The sequence below is a fragment of the Vipera ursinii genome (assembly GCF_947247035.1).
Source record: "Vipera ursinii genome assembly, chromosome: 5".
NCBI lineage: Eukaryota > Metazoa > Chordata > Lepidosauria > Squamata > Viperidae > Vipera > Vipera ursinii.
Genome location: NC_139518.1, coordinates 85,313,519 through 85,333,954, shown reverse-complemented (window position 1 = coordinate 85,333,954; position 20,436 = coordinate 85,313,519). Strand labels below are relative to the sequence as shown.

The 20,436-nt window shown below is 39.3% G+C and overlaps 1 protein-coding gene across 1 annotated transcript in view; it reads right to left on the bottom strand.

The window, feature by feature from the left end:
- The window catches only part of CTNNA3 (catenin alpha 3), a gene marked incomplete at its 5' end in the record, with an annotated part of 866,777 nt that overhangs the window by 27,125 nt on the left and 819,216 nt on the right, over positions 1-20,436 (bottom strand). The window contains one exon of the mRNA XM_083364633.1: positions 4,582-4,687. Within this exon, the coding sequence (XP_083220759.1) occupies positions 4,582-4,687 (106 nt within the window). The remainder of the gene's footprint in view (positions 1-4,581; positions 4,688-20,436) is intronic.

Sequence of the window (20,436 nt, the reverse complement as noted above, 5' to 3'; positions counted from 1 at the left end):
ACGAGCGCATGGGTGACTGTGCGTAGGGCATCTCGGTCCAGATAGGGCCGTAACTGGCGCACCAGGCGAACCTGGGCAAAACCCCCCCTGGCCACAGCTCCTATATGATCTTCCAAACTGAGCCGTGAATCCAAGAGGGCGCCCAAGTTGCAGGCCCTATCAAGGGGGGGTAACAACTCACCCCCCATAGTTAACGATGGAAAAGACTGGTTAGTCCAAGATGCCAGTATGCACAGCCACTCAGTCTTGGCAGGATTGAGACGAAGCCTGTTTCTCCCCATCCAAACCCGGACCGCCTCCAGGCAATGGGACATCACGTCGAGGGCATCACTGGGTTGGTTCGGGGTGGAAAGAAAAAGCTGGGTATCATCAGCATACTGATGATACCCCACCCCAAAACCACGAATGAGCTCACCCAGTGACTTCATATAGATGTTGAACAAGAGGGGAGAGAGGACCGACCCCTGAGGAACTCCACAAACGAGAGGCCTCAGGGCGGACCTCTGCCCTCCCGTGAACACCGACTGCGAGCGGCCCAGGAGGTAGGAGGAGAACCACTGTAAAACAGTGCCCCCCACTCCCAACCCCCTGAGATGCCGCAGTAGTATACCATGGTCGATGGTATCAAAAGCCGCTGAGAGGTCTAATAGGACTAGGACAGAGGAACAACCCCTGTCCCGAGCCCGGCAGAGATCATTCACCAGTGCAACCAATGTCGTCTCCGTGCTGTACCTGGTCCTGAAGCCCGATTAGTATGGGTCCAGATAATCAGTTTCCTCCAGGAACAGAGGGAGCTGAAGTGCCACCACACTCTCAACCACCTTCTCAAGAAAGCGAAGGTTGGAGACCGGACGATAGTTGTTCAAAATAGCCGGGTCCAGGGCAGGCTTCTTGAGGAGGGGCCTTACCACCGCCTCCTTCAAGGCAGCAGGGAAGGTACCCTCCCTCAAAGAAGCAGTTATTACTGCCTGGAACCAGCCTCGTGTCTCCTCCCGGGCTGCATATACCAGCCAGGAGGGGCACGGGTCCAATAAACACATGGCAGAACTCAGTCTCCTCATGATCCTGTCCACCTCATCTGGGGTCACAGGATCGAATTCACTCCAGGTAACATTCTCTAGACCGCTCGATTCCTCCCCGTCAGTCTCTGCCCAGTCAGAATCCAAACTGGCTGGAATCTGAGTGATTTTGTCCGTCAGATGATAGCTAAACTCCTCGGCTCACCCCTGCAAGGGCTCCTCCTTCACCTCCTGATTAAGGAGGGAGTGAGTCACCCTAAACAGGGTGGCCAGGCGATTATCTGCGGACGCGATGAGGGCAGCTAAGTAATTAGACTTCGCTGTCCTCATCGCCGCGAGATAAGACCTCGTAAAGGTTCTTAACTGCAACCGGTCAGACTCAGACCGGCTGGATCTCCAACAGCTCTCTAGACCTTGTCTCCGACGCTTCATCTCCCGGAGCTCCACAGAAAACCATGGAGCCCACCGGGATCTGCACCGGGTCAGGGGTCGCAAGGGTACAACACGGTTGAGCACCTCGGTGGCAGCCCTTTCCCAGGCATCCACCAAGGCGTCGGCCAGGCTGTGAGGGAGGGGGATAGGTATAGATCCAAGCGCCGTCTGGAACCGTTCCGGATCCATTAGGCGCCTGGGGCAGAACCACCTGGTTGGTTCCGCAGCCAAGCAGCGGGGGGTGGCATAGTGGAAGACCAACTGCAGGAGGTGATGATCGGACCATGACAGGGGGACAATAGTTGGCGAGCCCCCTCCCAGATCATCAAACCACTGCCCAGATAAGAAAATGAGGTTGAGTGTGTGTCCTCCCCCATGAGTCGGACCCTGAATTACTTGGGTCAGGTCCATGGCTGTCATGGAGGCCATGAACTCCCGGGCCAACTCAGACGACCCTCCCAGAGAAGGCAGGTTAAAGTCACCCAGAACTATAAGCCTGGGAAACTCAACCGTCAACCCTGAGAGGGCGCCAAGAAGCTCGGGCAGGGCCGTTGCTACACAGCTGGGCGCCAGGTATGTTAGCAACAAGCCCAACTGAGCCCCAGGACCACACCTTAGGAGGAGGGATTCACTCCCGCCTATCTGTACAATAGTGGTCTCCCGCGGACATAAGGTCTCCCGTATAACGACCACCACCCCACCGCCCCTGCCCTGAGCCCATGGCCGATGTAACACACAGAAACCTGGAGGGCAAAGCTCAGTCAGAGGGACACCTCCCTCTGAGCCCAACCAGTTTCTGTAATGCATGCCAGATCCGTGTGTTCCTCCTCAATCAAATCACGGACGAGGGGAACCTTGTTCACAACGGATCTGGCATTAAAGTACACCAGCCTGAGCTCAGGGGCCTGATCCCTCTCACCCCCAGATAAATGGGTACCAAATGGAGGGTCGGAGCATGCCACCGCTTGAAGACAGTGGGGGCGCGATCCCAGGTGTTGATATGGCCCTCCATGTAACCGCCTGCTGCCGTTCCCAATCGTCGTGGGGATTTGAAACCCCACCCCAATGCCAGGGAAACCAGGAGACCCCAACCCCAACCTCATCTCGCCGGGAACCATTTCAGGCCTGGACTGATGACCGGTTGGTGGGGTACACCCCAATTCCCTCCCAACCCTACCATTCCCCCCTCCCTAACCCTTTAAAACAGCCGGCTAGAAAACATATTAGGGGCCTCTTAATATTTCTCCACCAGAGGCCCCTATCTATGCCCAACCACTTCTCGGGGTCCCAACAATTGGGCCCGGCCTTAAGGGGATTGGAGGAAAAGGCGGCAGGTCGTAACCAGGAGGGAGGTGTCCTCCTGAGGGCATACAGGTCAGCACTGGAGTAGCGCAAACGAGCCATATAATAATAACAAATATCCACATAGGGCAGTTGTTAACAAATGGGTAGTCAGATGGTATTAAAATAATATCAAGATGACATTGATATTGAGTTCGGAAAGTAACTCAGGTCCACCAATCCGGCTCCGCTCTCACCTGAGCCGGAACCAGGCAAAGAAAGCCCAACCGCCCTCTCACTACAGCTGGGCATCCAACCTGGGGTGGACAGAGTATGGGCTACTGGGATAAACCTACCCCAACTGGTCTCTCACACTAGTGGGGTGGTTGATGACCAATCCAGAACCGCCCTCTCACCGTGGTCAGGTCCCAGGTCCATTCCGGACTATCAGTAGGGAAGTCACAGGAGCAGGGGCATAAACCATATCCAAATAATCAGCATAAAATGAGGACCCAGATTGTTGTGGGCAATCAGCTGACTTTGTAATAATGCCGCATGGGCGCCCCCCATGAAAGCCCTAATAAGCAGGCATATACATAGAATGAAGGCTATTGCTAAGCACATTGATTTGTGCTTTAAATTGTAAGCCGCCCTGAGTCTTCAAAGAAGGGCGGGATATAAATGGGATTAAAAATAAAAATAAAAAAATAAATAAAAAATATAAAAAATTAAAGATGAGCAGATTAGCAGAAAGGACCCAGGTCAAAACACCACAGCTATAGTTCCAAGACCACGTCCACAGCCAAACTCCAGGCCGCTGTTGTCACCTCGCTGCTTCTGCTGTGGAAAGGGGGGGGCACCATGCCAAAAAAACCCAAAAACCCTGCGCCCTGCTTTCAACCTCCAACTGGACATTAAAACGCAGCCGCGGCTGATCTTCGGGCTGCCATAATCCCCAGCCACTGCTGCCATTCCGGAGGGGAAGGAATATCTCCACGCCGCAAAATGGCGCCCTTATCTTCTCCTTTGTTTTTTTTAATCTTATCGCATTCTTTATGTTTTGTCAGCCCAAACAGGTAGACTGGACTAAGAAACAGAGACTGTGTAGACCTAAGGCTACTTTTGTTATGATGTTTATAGTAACCAAATCTTGCAAGTCTAAATGTGCTTCCTTGCTCTGCTGTTTATCTTCATGTGAATTAGGAGGAGGGAAGCTGAGGCATTTTCCGTAGGCTTTTTCTTGGCCTGGATTCAATATTCATTTATCTGATTGTTGCTTTGGTAATGCACATTTTCCCTTTAGCTAAATTTCACGATGAAAAACAGTGTTGGAGTCACAAAGAAAGTTAAACAGAATGCAAAACTCTTGTTTCTGCTTTATAAGCAAACAAACCAAGACAAGTTTAATAAATAATTGTACCTCATTTGGTCTTGTGTAGGATTTTATGTTTAGCAAAGTCTGATTATAAAAGGGCATTTAATTCTTGCTATACTACAAAAAAATTATAGCATTTTTATTTTATTTTTATTTATTAAAAATCCCATTAGTTGGAAAAAGTAAGATGATAGCATTCCTGTGAAACAAGAGATTTTTATTGTGAAGGCAATTATAGGGTGTAAAATTCAAGTTACCAATATAATTTTAGAATGGTCAGAAATAATTAGCTAGTGCATGTGGCTCTGGTTTAATAATCCATTCTGCAATATATTGTCAGCTGTAGTAAATTCTTAGGAATCTACTTGACAAAGAAAACAGGCACCTTGACAAAGAAAATAAAAAATACAATAGTATTTGGAGCATGGGGTTAATTGTAACACAACACATTTTATGCTCTCTCTGTTATCTTACCTGATTAGAAATGAGCCTTGCAAGCACATCCATCCGAGATCCTGACTCTGAGATCATTTTAGCTGCATTAATCACATCTGAGGTATTCTTCAGTGGTCCTTTGCCCCTTTAATTAAAACAATATATATATATAATGAATATTAAACATCTGGTACAGTCTTAGAATAAATATGAGAATACAATTTCTTTTAGTCCTCTAATAATGTCTCTGTTGCTTTTGAAAACAGGAGATGTATCTGCAAGGGTTGATGTCACAAAATCAAGGTAGAGGCTGCAACCAGGCGATCAGATTTTATCTATTGCATGTCTGATGGCTCTGATTCCCAAGGTGGCCTACAATCTATCTATAGCAGGGGTCTTCAAACTTGGCCCTTATGACTTGTGGACTTCAACTCCCAGAATTCTTCAGCCAGGCTGGCTGAGGAATTCTGGGAGTTGAAATCCACAAGTCATTATTAAAGGGCCAAGTTTGAAGACCCCCTGATCTATAAACATACTTTAAATCAACTTCTGAAAGGTAAATTAGCAAAGATTAGTACATGTTGTCTGGATGAACAGGAAATGAAGAGAATTGTTATAACTACACACACTCATGCATCTATAATGAAAACAAATAATTCAGATTGCTATGTAATCTTCTCTGAGCAATACCAATTGAAGGATATTTGGCAACCTTTTAACAAAATTTGCTGAGCTGCTAGAAAAGGAGAGAAGCAACCTCTTCATCCAATCTTGCATGACTCAAAGACCAGAAGAGGTATCATAAATTCAACACCCCTCATGATCTAAACACCCCTTACCTTTGAAAAGGGCATTGAAAGGGCATGTGAATATTTCTATTTTCTTTAAGGGGCAAAGCTAAAGACATTCCTGAATGGGAATTTCAAATATTCCTTTTGAAAAGAAAGAAGGCAAAATATTAAATTTGCTCGTGATGTCAAAGGATACCAAATAAGGTGGTTATTATTTTTTTTTGGAGGGGGGAGTACAAGTCCTGCTCAATATCTGCATCGAGCATTATTATGAAAAATTTGAAACTCACACTGCCTTACCAATCAAAATGGAAGTTTTATAAAATGATGTATCATTGATGTGTGACACTAGAGAAATTGTCTAGAAGTATAACTTCAAATCACCGTTGAAAATGTGAACTAGATATATGGTGATGCAGAGAATTTTAAAAATTAATAATCAGAAGCAACTGGACTTCTGCTATAGAAAAATGGGTTGCCTGGTATGCATCAAATATGCAATGTGGGAAATAGATTAGGACTTACGGACAATCAGCTTAAAAAAGGCTCATGGATATTGGCTTTATATAATGGCAACTGCACCATGGTTATTATAAGCACAAAGATGGGAGGATATAGAAATACTTACAGTATAAGGAATGGATTGTGAAGATGGAAGACCTTGCAGAAATGGCTAAACTGGTTTATTTGATGGCTAAACTGATTTATTTGACAAAAAATACTTTTAAAACAGAGTGGAAACCCTTATGGACTTTTTGCTGAAAATGGATAAACATGAATGGATGATTCCAGGCTTTATTGGTTAAAAATGTTTATGGGTAGAAGGGAATTAAAAGATATCATTTGGGAGGGAGGAATGGTAATGTCTGTGTTTGCACAGCTGCAAAGAAGATAACAAGTCACTTCTTTAAATATGTTCCCCCTCTTTTGTTATCTTTCAGTTTTATTTTTTCATATTTCTTTATTTTTTTCTACTTTTACTTTGGAAATAATAAGTTATGTAAAGCTTTCTTTTAGTAAAAATTATATCTTAAAAAAAATCTATGTTGAGAGTGCATAGTCTTAAATCCTGGCAAATCAGTGATACCACTAACCCTTGCTTATGTCCAGAATTGATTAACTCCAAAATGAAGAGAGAAAAAAATGTGAGGAGTTGCCCCTTCTCAAGCCTTTATTTTTAAAACAGTATTTTTAATAAATGACTGGTCTTCAAAGCATATTGAATTAAGGTTTGGTTTTAGCCATTCCTTTCATTCCCTCAGAGGAAAGAATTAATAATTTTCTTTTCTCTGCTGTGTTTAAAAGCAAACATTAGAGCTTGAATTTCCAGCAGCCAATTACTTTGCTGAAAATAATCCTGTAAAATAAGTTTGGTTAGAATAGATCATTTCATTTTCAAACAAGCCTGTTTTTAAATTAGATAATTTACATGTCTCGAATTCAGTCCTTAGAATTGGGAATAATACTTAAAATAATTGTCTTATCAATACCCAACATATTGATTTCTCATAATTCTTCAAATCTCAATTTTTTTCAATATAATTTATTTTTATTTTTATTTTTATTTATTTTAATCCCATTTATATCCCGCCCTTCTCTGAAGACTCAGGGCGGCTTACAATCTAAGCACAAATCAAATGTGCTTAGCAATAGCCTTCATTCTATGTATATGCCTGCTTATTAGGGCTTTCGCCCCCCCCCCCCAAGCGGCATTATTACAAAGTCAGCTTATTGCCCCCAACAATCTGGGTCCTCATTTTACCTACCTCGGAAGGATGGAAGGCTGAGTCAACCTTTAGCCCAACATTAAGACCTTTAACATTAAACCATTTCCCATAAATGTTTTGTATATTCATATTATTGCAGAATAATACCAGTGGCTCATAAGACCACATCCTTTGAATCAATGATTGCTCAAATTGTTTATATCACCAACAAAAATACTCATGTCCATCCATTCTGAAGTGTCCATAAACTCACATTTTTTTAAAGATATTTTATTTATTTTCCACTTTTACATATACGTATTTAGAAGGCAATGTGGTAATTGGGTTGAACAATAGTTCAGTAATACAATCTTTGGTAGGTATCTCAGGTTACAACATCAATTTTTTTTTCTCTGTTTCGCTTAACATTTGCTATTTCATATTTAAGCTAACAAATTTCTAATTGTATCAAAACTTAGTTTAAACTTCATTATCACAGTTATAAATACATTTTTGTTTTGCTTATACATATCTTAATAAATCTCGATGAACAATCAATGTCCTGTTATTAAATTTTACCTAATTTTAATTTTTAATTACATATTTCCAGTATGATCTTTAATATCCATAGTATTTAACTTTCGGGTAACCCAAATTTCCTTTATCTCATTTCATAAAAATTATAATATATAAAATACACATATTAGTTACTTAACTATATTCATATTCTATTTCATAAACATTTTCTACTTCCCACCCTAATACATCACCACCTTGATAACAGAGTGTCCTTTATTAGCTCAAATCCATCATCTATATTCTCTGGGCTAGTCAATAATTCAAACCTATTTTCTAATAGTTAGTTTACATTTCCCTTGTACATCTAAATCTTCAATATTAAGCAAATTAAACTTTTTTTTGCTATTTTCCAACTATTTTAACTCTAGTAATCAAATTTCCCTTTTTCTCAAAATCTCCCTTTAGCCCACTAGCTGACAGTTTAGGGTCCTCTCTAATAAATCAAAAGGCCCCAGTTTTTCAACCTAATTCTAGCTTTCTTCTTTTGCCAACCAGGCTTCCATACCAATGTTTTTAAATCATCAGATAGATCTCCCTTCATTCTTGTATGTACTATTTGAATTAAGGGAGACCATCTTTTCTGAAAAATCTGGCCCATTTATAATCATTTGGCTGTCACCCTGATATCCCAGATCCCTGTCTTTGTTCTGATATAGTTGTCTTCAATTCAATCTGGTCTTTTTCCCCCTCAAATTTCTTCTGGTTTGCATAGAAGGTCATTTCCAGTTTTGGAATTATTGTTTCGTTGTATGGATTTTCAGTAGACTGTGCTTGTTGTTCTGTAAAGCCTGTTTTGTTATCCACTTGTTCCACTCCTGTTGTTTTTTGAGTTAATCATTTTCTAGCTGCAATCAGCATTTCGTTTTCTGGAGGTAAGCTGGCGCCTTTGTATTTCAAATTAGCTTTGAGTTTTTCAGTGTTTGCCAAGATGATTTCAAGTATAACTCTTAGCATATCCAAGATCTTTTGTTGATCCTCCTCCATTTCTGACATAGTTAGAGATGGTCTTTCTAGTGAAGGCTATTTATTAAACAAGAGTCAGTAAGTGTTCACCTCCACCGTTCCTACCAATTGCATTACCCAGCTGGTCTCTCAAAATTAAGTCTCTCATAGATAGATTTTTGCAAATAAAGCAAAATAGCAGATTCCAGTGAGCATAGGAACTTTTTGGGTCCCCAAGTTCCAAACAGAAGACAGATATCCAATTGTGGTAAGTTAATCTTTTCAAAGCTTTGTTTTCCCTGAGTAAGCAGGAGCCACCATTTTAGAGGATGGGGTAATGGAGTTCCCTTCCGTCTCTCCTCAAAAGGGGATAAATTTTCAAAATGCTTTCAACAAGAAAGGTACTTGGGGTAGAAAGAAAGTAAAACCCAAGTTTCCCACGTTGCTTTCAAAGTGCTTGGCCTTGGCTGTCAGCAGCTTGATGATGGGCCATAAACGGCCGATCTTTTCCCCATCAGTTCGAAGAGTTGCCCCAGATCAAGCAGGAGGGCTGCCGCCATTCCACCATCACTCAGGGGTCCTCTTCATGCTCATCGCCCCTACAAGGTGACTTCTAACCCTCTTCAGGGTCCCCCGGCAGGAGAAAACCGGGCGGTGGAGGGAGCGATCTCCCCACACATCTGCCAGTTCAGCGATGTAAACTCAAATTATTTTGATGAATCAATTTTAATTTTAAAACCAGTGAAAACAATTTAATATTTTTAAGACCTGCAATCATCGATACTCAATTGTTCTACTTTTTTTGCCCATAAACTCTAAATGTGACTAATACCAACTCTGAAAATATCCTTTAGTTTTTGATACAAATATGGTGTGGATTTAGTTTTAGAGATTAATTCCATTGGAATGAAAGCACCTCTGGTTTCCTAGAAGCAGCCAAATCTGCTGGTTCATACAGAACTCTGAGACATGCTTGAGTTGATTGTATTGTCACTGTGGAGAATTAGGTTGGCAATATTCCATCCGAAGTCTAGGAAAAAAAACCTGGCGGCAATCATTGCAAAGTAATTGATTTTAAATTGATTCCAGATTTCACCTGGTTTTCAATAGAACATTTTTCTCTCTGGGAGTTGAACTCCATGGGTCTTAAAGTTGCCAAGATTGGACACCCTTTCCTCAAGATATATTTCAGTGTTTGGTGTCTCCACTCAAGATTAATTTTCTGGATAAAAAGGAATGGAGGAAAAAAATCACACTGATGGAGGAAAGAATGAAAAGACAAGATCTGTATAGGTGGAGAAGAGAGGCGACAGGAACCTCCTCCTCTTCAGACCATTTGGCAGAAGATGGAAAATAAGGATTGGGGGAAAGCACAGGCAGCAGAAACTCCTTGCCAGATATTGTCTCTTCTATTTTTGCCAAATGTCAAGAAAAAACGTCTATTTCCAGCTTTTCCAGTTATGACTTTGAACGATTACAGCTTTTCATAACAATTGTAATGTCTATTTTGTTCTAACCTCATCTTGTTTTTATTTGTTTGTACTTTTCTTCTTGTAAACATCACAGAGGCATCAATGTGTGCATGCACAATTCTTAATTCCCAACAAGGAAAAAGTTGAAATCTATAGAGCTGAAAGATCGACCCCTTCCACAAGTAAATAAATAATTTCTGTTAAGAATCAACTGATATCTTTGAATTTACTATAGTGTTATATATTCATCCAAAACATATCTTCTTATTGCCTTATGGGCATTGTACTGACTTTGAATGGTTTAAACCAAAAAAAGAGAAGATCAAAGAGTGCATTTTCTGCTAAATAGCATATTCGCAGAAAGTATGCTGGGAATGTATTATATATAGATTTTCATTTTATTGGCTGTTTCTTTTTAAATGTCATTTAAGCTGTCATATTGTGAAAGCAACTTCTAAATTAAAAATCTTATTCCGAGAAAAAGGTATCATATAAAATATAAGAAAAGATCCTGGAGAAAGCACGGTGGCATAAAGCAACTGAAAATAATGTTAATCATTTTCCTTTAAATCAAAGTCAGAGAAAGAGAGAAAGAGAAGTTATAAAAGCGTGATGAAATAGAATGCAAAAGTTTTAATGTTTTGGGGGAAAAGAATTATTTTTCATCTTATATTTAATTGCAAATATACTTCACCGGTTGAAATCTCAAAAATATGTAAGTGAGCAAGCAAGCAAACAGGTAATACTGTATGTAAGTAAGTAAAAAAAAAATGCTTGTGTTATAAAATAACTAAGGGAAGCTGGAAGAATTATTGGTCCACAAATAACCTTAATAACTCCTGCTAGCAGTATCTCTCTTTTATAGGAAAGATAGAAGCCTAGTGAGGTGGCAGATCTACTTGATGCTAAACATTCTGAAAGCAGATGACAATAGCAAATCACTATACATACCTGTTCATGAAGACAGCTTTTTAAACTGTCCAGTGTCTCCTTACTTGGTACCTTGCTGATGAGCTGAGTTGCACCACTGCTAACCACAGTCTAGAAAGCCATTGCAGCTAGCCTGTACAGCAAATGTGTCCGACCTTGGCAACTTTTAAGTCCTTTGGATTTCAACTCCCAGAATTCCCCAGAAAACTGAAAACTGATGTGGCAGTTTTCATGATAACCTTTATAATCGATAGAGGCAATTGGATTTCATTGAAATGGATGCAACAGTCCCTTGATTATGAACGGTGCTTGAGATACTAAAATTATTTTTTATTCAGTTTGTACCAAAATAACAAACAACGTAATTTACGCTCTAGAGTTAATAGCAGCTCTCTTCTTGCTTTCAATGAAGGAAAGAACTCTGAAGACCTAGGAAAAACGATCTAGCCATTTCCACATCTATGGGATTTGTACGTATGACACAGAATGACCTACAGATAAAACTATAGATAATATCAAATGTGATGTCAAAACAGTGAGGGGTGAAGGAAAGAGCAAAAATAAAAGGCAGGTGCTATTGCAAGTACAAAAACTGGATGCAGGAACACTTCAAAGAAATAATGAGTGTGCAATTAGATAACCAAGGGAGCCAGCAACACCAACTCTCAAAACGTTGAAGTACAAATATCTTCATATTTTCTGTCTGAAGAGCCAGAATTCTTTTCTGAGTTTCCTAAAGTAAAAAAAAGGTCCATTATAAAAGTACACCCTGGATGAAAGCTAGATTTATCACTCTTCTTGCTTGCATTTCCCCACTTATGGACAGCTAGGGGAATGGAAAAAAAAGAAATCCAACACATTAAAAATGAAAAGGGGAATAAACACTTCTTTTCATAGCTTTGATCCCCATGTTGACCCTTGGAACCAGTTTCTGTTACTTTGGCTGCAAGTTCATTGAAACCAAAACTTGTCCGAATCTCCTAAGTTTAATCAATGTTGACTTTGATTCGTGTTTTGTCCGAGGTACATACACAGGTAAATGATGGATGGTATATAGCATATGTCCACAGCAGGAGAGAGAGTAAACAAGAATAAAAACCTGCTACTATCTATTGAACTGGAGGAATATGTATAATACAGGCTCCCTGGCTACTCAAAATAGTAGGATGAAAATATCTTGCCACTTGTCTTCAATCTAGGTCTGCTAGCTCATGGAGGCCAGAACAGAATTTGTAGATGAGATTAGCTTGGCTGGAATTTTTCAGTTTAGTAAATAATCTATTTTGAATTCTCTTTCATTAGATTAAATGGAGAAATTAGAAACCTACTCCAAGGTTGCATGACCTAAGGCCCACTCTTTGTTTTTCTTATGATAAAGAAGAGGCTGCTTCCATTTAATTCAAAATTACTCTTCCTCCTGACCTCAAAATGTCCCATTTTAGGATTCATACTTATTACCACAGACATAGTGAAAGATTTTAAAAAGTGGCTTATTTGACTTGTAATCCTTTTAGAATCTAGTAAATTACCTACAGGGCTCACTACAGACAGAATATAAGATATAAATTGAAATTCATTTGTCTCATTGCTTTTATCCGGCTAAGTAGTAAAAATATTTTATGACAGAAAAACAGGACAATTACTACAGCATTCATTAAGAAGGGCAATTAAAGCTTAGTTTAACTTTACCATTTTAGTTATCTTCTCCCATGGAGTAGAAGAGTACATCAAAGATAAGAGGAGGGAAAACAAGGGAATGAAAAGGAGGAGGAGGACGAGCTAGAAAAATATTCTTATGGAATGCTTATGAAAACTAGAAATAATTTGAACATTATTTCAAAAATTGAAATATATTTGAACACAATATATGTTTCTTATATTTTATATAACTTAATCGACAGTATGCAGTACTGACTTTGAGTGTATATGGGGAAAATAATTTTCAGAGATTGATTGGCAATTTTAGTTAATTTATTTACATAACCATTATCTTTTATTAGCAAGGGAGGCTGTTTAAGCCTTCAAAGAAAGGAGAACATTTTAGTTAGGGTAAGTAGAAAGACATAATTTAAAGTTTCTATTAACAGCTAACAGAGCTCTGATTTTTCCCCCCCTCAAGCTTACATAAGTGATCAGCATGAAACTGCTGTGACAAGCTAGTAGAAAGGAATATATTAATGAAAAGAGTGTCATTATACCTATTTCTTAGCTTGTAAAACAAGAATTAAAGGCCTTAGGAAGGCTGACCATTTCCATTTAGGATTTCATAGCTCATTTTGTTGTGCAATTAAGAAAAACCCCGCTGATGGGATGATTAAAAGAAACCTCAGTGTCTCTTCTTGTAAAGAGAAAAATCATCAACTGAAGTGAAACCAGTGAGCAAGGGCAGTTACCATTTCATTAAACAGAGGCAAACCAGAGATCTCTCTCCTCTCCACATTATTCATCCTTAGAACATTTAAACCAAATGAAATAATACGCAGGCAAACTTTAATTTTATTATTGTACCACAGCTGTCAGGCCTGAGGCTGGGATACAAAACTCTTTATCCATTTTGGATAAGACATTTATCACCTTGCTTGTGAACTGACACTGCAAGCACACAAAGAAGACGTAGTATTTGTTTCCTGTGAGAAAACTACCCTAGGACTCTTTTTGACAGTGGCATGTGATCTCCCCGATCAGCTGAAAAGCTGGGGATTGAGCATTTGTTGGGGACCTTGCTCTGAGCTCTAGCCAGCTGCTAACACTACATTCAGAGAATTTGCCAGAAATTATTTTGTTCTCATACTCCAAAGACATTTCAGCAGTTTTATATCTTGTCTATATTTCCATTTCATCTTCAGTTTTTCCTAACAATACTTTTATTTTGACTGCATGCTAGGTTTTCCTTTTCACAGCCTTGTCAGTTTGTTTAGTACAGGGGTCTTCAAACTTGGCCCTTTTATGACTTGTGACTTCAACTCCCCAAATTCCTCAGCCAGCGTGCCTTGCTGAGGAATTCTGGGACTTGAAGTCCACAAGTCATAAAAGGGCCAAGTTTGAAGACCCCTGATTTGGTATGTATCTTTCTTCCTTGAGCCTTAAGTCTTCCCCAGCCTTATCTACTGTTGCTTCTGAAGATTCATCTTTTATGGTAATTTCCAAAACTGTCATGGAAGTGTTGAGTGTGCGTATTCTACTAAGAACAGGGGGGACTTGGCTCTTTTTCCACTTTGTCCTGCTCAGTTGTGAGTTCTCCCAATAGATGTTTCTCGTCTGTCAACCACCTTCTGATCTTCCTACCTCTACATATGAAACACACTGCAAGTTGAATTGGGAGGGCAAACTGCCTTACTTCCCTTCTCACTAGTGTCCCACTTGCCATCTCTGCAATTGGGTGACTCTCTTTTGTAGGTACCTGTTGAAAATTGAAATTCTTTCTAAGCTTGTATGGTAACAGTATCTATTATTTTTTTCAGTTACTTGCAGTCCATCAGATTCTCTCTCAAAGTGAGCCCAGTTCTGGCAGATCCTTCAAATTAACCTCTCTCTGTGCTGTATTTGGAATAATGTAATTATCTCTGTTGCCTTTTCTGCTTGGTTAATTTGAGCTATGTTGCACTGCAGTAGTACTTATTTTCCAACATTCTTCACCTTCTGGTTACCATTTTGTTGTCCACACTCTATTGCTTGTTTCACTAAGACAGCAGAAGCCACTATGCCTACAACTTGCTATAAATTGGAGCCTATTTATTTTGTCTTGTTTGAAACAGCCCAGAAAGAAACAATAACTATATCTCATAGAAACATTCATACTACACCATAATTCACCATTCAAATTAAAAAAAAAACATTACAATTAACATTTAACAGTTAAAATGCCTCTTTGATTTACACAGAAAGGAGGCAAAGGAGATATAACAAATATCTAACATAAACCTAAAAGGCAGTTGATAAACCTACAGTGAAAATAAGACAGGAAATGAGAACATTGTTATTGTTATTGTTAAACAGCATTACTTTCCTAAACTCCTTTGTTCTCTTAAATTCTGATTGTAAAACATACACAGACACACATAAACCCTCTTTGGTATTCTCTCACATTCTCTTTGGCTTTCCAAAGGCAGATTAAAACATGCCAAATTATTTAACTGCCACTTGACTAGACTTCAGTATAGGCATGATTTCAATATAAATAGCTAAATTAGTGGAATTAAAAATATCTGTCTCACAAACAATTGCCTTACAATTAAAGTGTACAAGTGATTTTTTTTTAAAAAAGCTCTTAACTAAGATCTAAAATGTTGCATAGTAATAGCCTTATCTGACTGAATCCTAAAGAACGAGCTAATTTTTTTAATCTAAGGACCTATCTATAAACTCCCCCAATTGCAAGGTCCTTGGTGCTCTCTGAGCTTGATGGATTTCTTGCGGACCTTTCATTACAAAACTAGATAATATCATGAGTACATTACTGTACTTCCTTCTAGCACTGATGATTTTACCTAGTTTACCTTTAAAAAAAAGCTGAAGTGCATAATATCCATCAAGATCATGCGAAGTACTAGTACTGCTTTATAAAACCCTAGTGAGTCCACACCTGGAATACTGTGAACAATTTTGGTCACCATACTACAAAATAAATAAATAAATGTTGAGACCTTAGAAAAAGTTCAGAGAAGAGCAACTAACATGATCAAAGGCCTGGAGACTAAAACATACAAAGAACGGCTACAGGACTTGGGTTTGTCAAGTCTAAAGAAAAGAAGAAATGGATGACATGATAGCAGTGTTCCATTATATGAGGGGCTGCCACAAAGAAAAGGGGGTCAAATTATTCTCCAAAGCACTAGAACAGGGGTGTCAAACTGCCGGCACACGGGCCGGAGCGTCACGGAGAAACCATGCCCATCCCATTTTCGGCAATGGGAAAAAGTTCCGATACGTCGTGTGACGTCACATGATGTCGTGAGTTTGACATGCCTGCACTAGAAGGTAGGAGGACAAGAAAAAATGGTTGGAAACTGATCAAAGACAAAAGCAACCTGGAATTAAGGAAAAACTTCCTAATAGTGAAGACAATTAACCAGTGGAACAGCTTGCCTTCAGAGATTGTGAGTGCTCCATTACTGGAGGTTTTTAAGAAGAGACTAGACAGTCATTGTCTGAGATGGTGTAGGTTCTCCTGCTTGAGCAGGGGGCTGGACTAGAAGACCTCCAAGGTCCCTTCCAATTCTGTTCTATGTTATTCATTCTTCATCAAAAGTGGATAGACTATTTTATACAAAGTGAGTTTACTGCATTTATCATTAGAATATGTTATCAATTTTACTTCTCCTTTTCATTTCACCAATTGTCACAGCAATTAAATTTATGAAGTTAAAGAATATTTTTTTCCATAATACTTCAAGTGCATTGGAAGCATTTATTTCAGAGTGCTTATTGGCAGTTTATTGAACTTAAGCATTTGTTATTTGATTTACTTGTTCCAAGTGCTATCACTGCTTGTGAAGTTCCACACTGATATTTTGGAAGAATTAACTGGCTCCCAAACCAGTATATTCTTTTTATAGGACTCCGATAAAGAAAGTTGATGGAGATGCAATTTAGAAAGATTAACTCATTTATTTTGGACTTATTTTGTGATTGTCTCATTTGGGGCTTACACCAGCTAGATCAGGGGTGATAAACTGCCAGCCATGGGCCGGATGCGTCATGCCGAAAACACACCTACCCCATTGTCGGCAATGGAAAAAAAGTCACGATACATCACAACACGTCATGTGATATTGCGAGATTGACACCCCTGAACTAGATTGATAATATTACACTGAATCAATCACCATGGGTTAAAAATGTAATGCTCTTCTTGATTACATGTTCTGATTTGAAAATCCATGGATTTTTCAAACATGGGGATTGGCTAAAGGAGTATTCATATAACACTGGAAATAAAAAGTAACACATGGTTTGCATTAATAGGTTGTTGATGGGTATCAACATGAATGTCTCTGCAGAGGCTACTAGATAAATGGTGACATGTGGCTGATAACATAATCATGCAAATAGTGCAAGTAACATTCTTGGATAAATGCAAATAGATAATGATGGCATTCACAATACAGTTATTGTATAGTCATTTTGTCACTGGGATTTGCTGTGGTTGTTGCATTTTATCAACATTTAAATTATGATGGCATTTTTGTTTTGCAACAAGAAAGAAGACTTTCAAGTAATATGGTTGAGGCTTTTGTTTGTTTTTAATATTTTACAATTCCTTCCCTCACTTTTTTATTTTCTTTCTTTTCCATTATCATGGCTGGGGCTTTTTATTGTTTTGTTGAATTTCATTTCATTTCATTTTGTTTTGTGTGACCACCCAATTTAAACATCATTGTGGGTGGCTCACAACAATAAAAGCAATAACTATAAAATTGTAAATTAAGGCAACAAGCTGGGAACCAGGACGGTGTGAGTTCAAGTCCCACCTTAGACAAGAAAGTCTGCTGGAAGATTTGGGGCCAATCCACCTCACAGGGTGGTGGTTGTGAGGAAAAGAGAAGGAGGGGGAATATTAGATACATTCACCACCTTGATTTATGAAAATAATAAATGTGGGATAGAAATAAAACATAAAAAAACAAAAACACAGCACCTAGTTATGCCCTTAGGGATTCCTCAAAATCAGTTCCAAATATCCTCATTCTATCCCTGGGTAAAAAAAAAACAGGTCTTGATGGCCTTCCAAAAAGTTCAAGGGGGAGGGGGCTGCCCAATCACTGGGAGAATAGTTTCCATAAGGTGGGACAGTGATGAAAAAGGCAAGCTTCCAGATCCCCACTACTTGGCAAGATTTCAAGGTAGAACCTGGAGTATGGAGATTCTTCCAAGCTGAGTTTTGTTTATTTTTCCACACCTGTAGACAAAATCTTGCCCAACTGAAAACTCTACTATCTGGATCCACAATACACTCTGGAGAACTATTAGGGAGGGGTTGTCATCACTCTCTTTCTCCTACACATAACATCTGGGCTGGATTGCCTCCTATTCCACTGGACTGCATCCCCTCCCCATTCCATCACAGTATCAAATAAAGTCAGTATTTCTATAAAGTCAACTTTGTTCTGAGTAAAATCATATTGACCTTCTCAGCCAGTAGGACCCATTAGAGCAGGGGTGTCAAACTGCCGGTTTTGATTTATTAAAGGGGATACTGTATTATTATGTAGATGATTTAATATGGTGGGAAATAGATAACTTTTAAGAAATAGAATAAGACTATATTCAAATAGATAAAATATGTATTTTGAATATTAGATTCTGTTATGAACTGAGATAAGGGAAAATTTGGTTATCTAAAGCCTGAAAATTATAAATATCAAATGTTAAATTGGAATATTGATGGGAAACCAGAAATTGGGGGAAAAAATCAATAACAGGACATTTGATTGTTTATAAAAATTGAATGTAACATTAATTAAGATATGTATAAGTTAAAAATTATTGATAAATGTAATAATGATATTTTTACTTAATTAATAAGAACTGTATTAGCTTAAATATGAGATAGTAGATATTAAGGGAAAAAGAGAGGGAATATTTGATGTTGTAACCTGAGATTTGTACTAAAGATTTGTATATGTTATTGAACTATTGATTAACCCAGCCACCATGTTGCTTTTTAAATACTTAAATGTAAAATTGGAAAATTAATCAAATATTTTTTTTTAAAAAAAGAATATCAAATGTGGCCAAAGGCCCCAAAAGGAGAGAGACTTCTGGACTGAGGGAAACATCCTTAACAGAATAAAGACCTTGGATGTTTTCTAGTCCAACCCCCTGCTCTAGCAGGAGACCCTATACCAGGGGTCTTCAACCTTGGCCTTTTTATGACTTGTGGACTTCAACTCCCAGAATTCCTCAGCCAGCATGTCATGGCTGCATAATGCTCCAAATGCTGGAGTGGAGGAGGCATATTCTAAACACTTTCTACAGCCACACATGAGGAACAAATTCTGAAGCTCCTGACCAGGTGACTTGAACTCCTGCTAAAGCTCTGCAGAACTGTTCCATTGCAGTAAATAAGACCAGCTTTGCTCTCCTTGGACATTTGATTTCTGTGAATACATAGCAGAAATCAATGGTTTTGCAATCTCTTGCAATCAGCTGCAAATTGCAGTTTCCATTGTGCTCTGAGCTGTAAATGCAGTCTTTTGTAGAGTCAAGATTTGACCAAATCTTATCTTTTTAATCTCTTTATCTTTTTTGTACAGCATCTGCCCTCCCAGGTAAACTAGAAGGAAAACATATCAAGATGAACTAACTGTACTTGTAAATCTTGCAAATTTAAAGACAAAAAATGTCGAGTTTTAACAGTTTGATCCATTAAGGCAGATCCTTCCTAAGTTTCTTTCTCTGATTGTTAAGAAACTGCAGGCTCCTGCCTTTCTTATCTGATTGTTTTCTAGGCAGCATCTTCCCCCCCTCATTTCCCAGGGTCATTCTTTAACCCCAAGCCTACAAGTAGCTGGGGAACTTTTCTTTCAATCTGTTTAATAAAAAGAAAAGAAAACTACATCTTTTCAGTCTTGTAAGATTTTTATTTTCTTTCTGCAACTTTTTGCAATATACGACAAAGGAGTGGTTTTAGAGTTGTTTTTCAAGTGAATCTGATTTAAAGAAAGATTTTGAAACTAATTAGAAAGATCCTCTAGAGCAGACATGTCAAACACAAGGCCCGGGGGCCGGATCCAGCCCGTGAAGTGGTTTCATGTGGCCCGCGAAGCCATCCTGGAAACAGTGAGAGAACAGCCCCCACTGCCTTGGCCCTGGCCCAGAGACCCTCCTCCTGCCAGAGACCCTCAGATCTGTCCCACTCCTGCCCAGGCCCCCTTGATGCGAATGATGTAGAGCTGGCCACGCCCACCCAGTAGGCCATACGGACTTTAGCCATGCCCACCCAGTAGGCCACACCCACCCAGGCCACACCCACCTGGCCTCCTGAGGGCAACCACAATGCTGATGCGGCCCTCAATGAAATTGAGTTTGACACCCCTGCTCTAGAGTGGGGAAAAATTGATTTTGTTTACATTTCAATGCAAATCAAGACTTTGAAGGGCAACTACTAAAGCACATGATAGCTATTTTAAAGAAAACCTTTAAACTATGGACATATGAAGTGCTTGAGCGATTTAACTTTTCACTGGAACTAAAAGTTGTTACTGAAAATGAACAAACTCCTTAAAAGACAATTGAAATGGACTTAAAAGATGGACTTAAAAATTACAACTTACAAGAAAGAGGTGGAAATACTGGATTTGCAAATGGAACTGGACAATTATTTAAAAATAAAAAACGTAGAAGTAATGTACTCAAAGACCAAAGGGGAGTTTGCTTTGAAATACAACAGATTTACTCGAGTGAACCTGGATAAAGATAATAATAACTTCAAGAGAAGAGGAAAAGAGACTAAAATGAAATAGGAATTAGAGT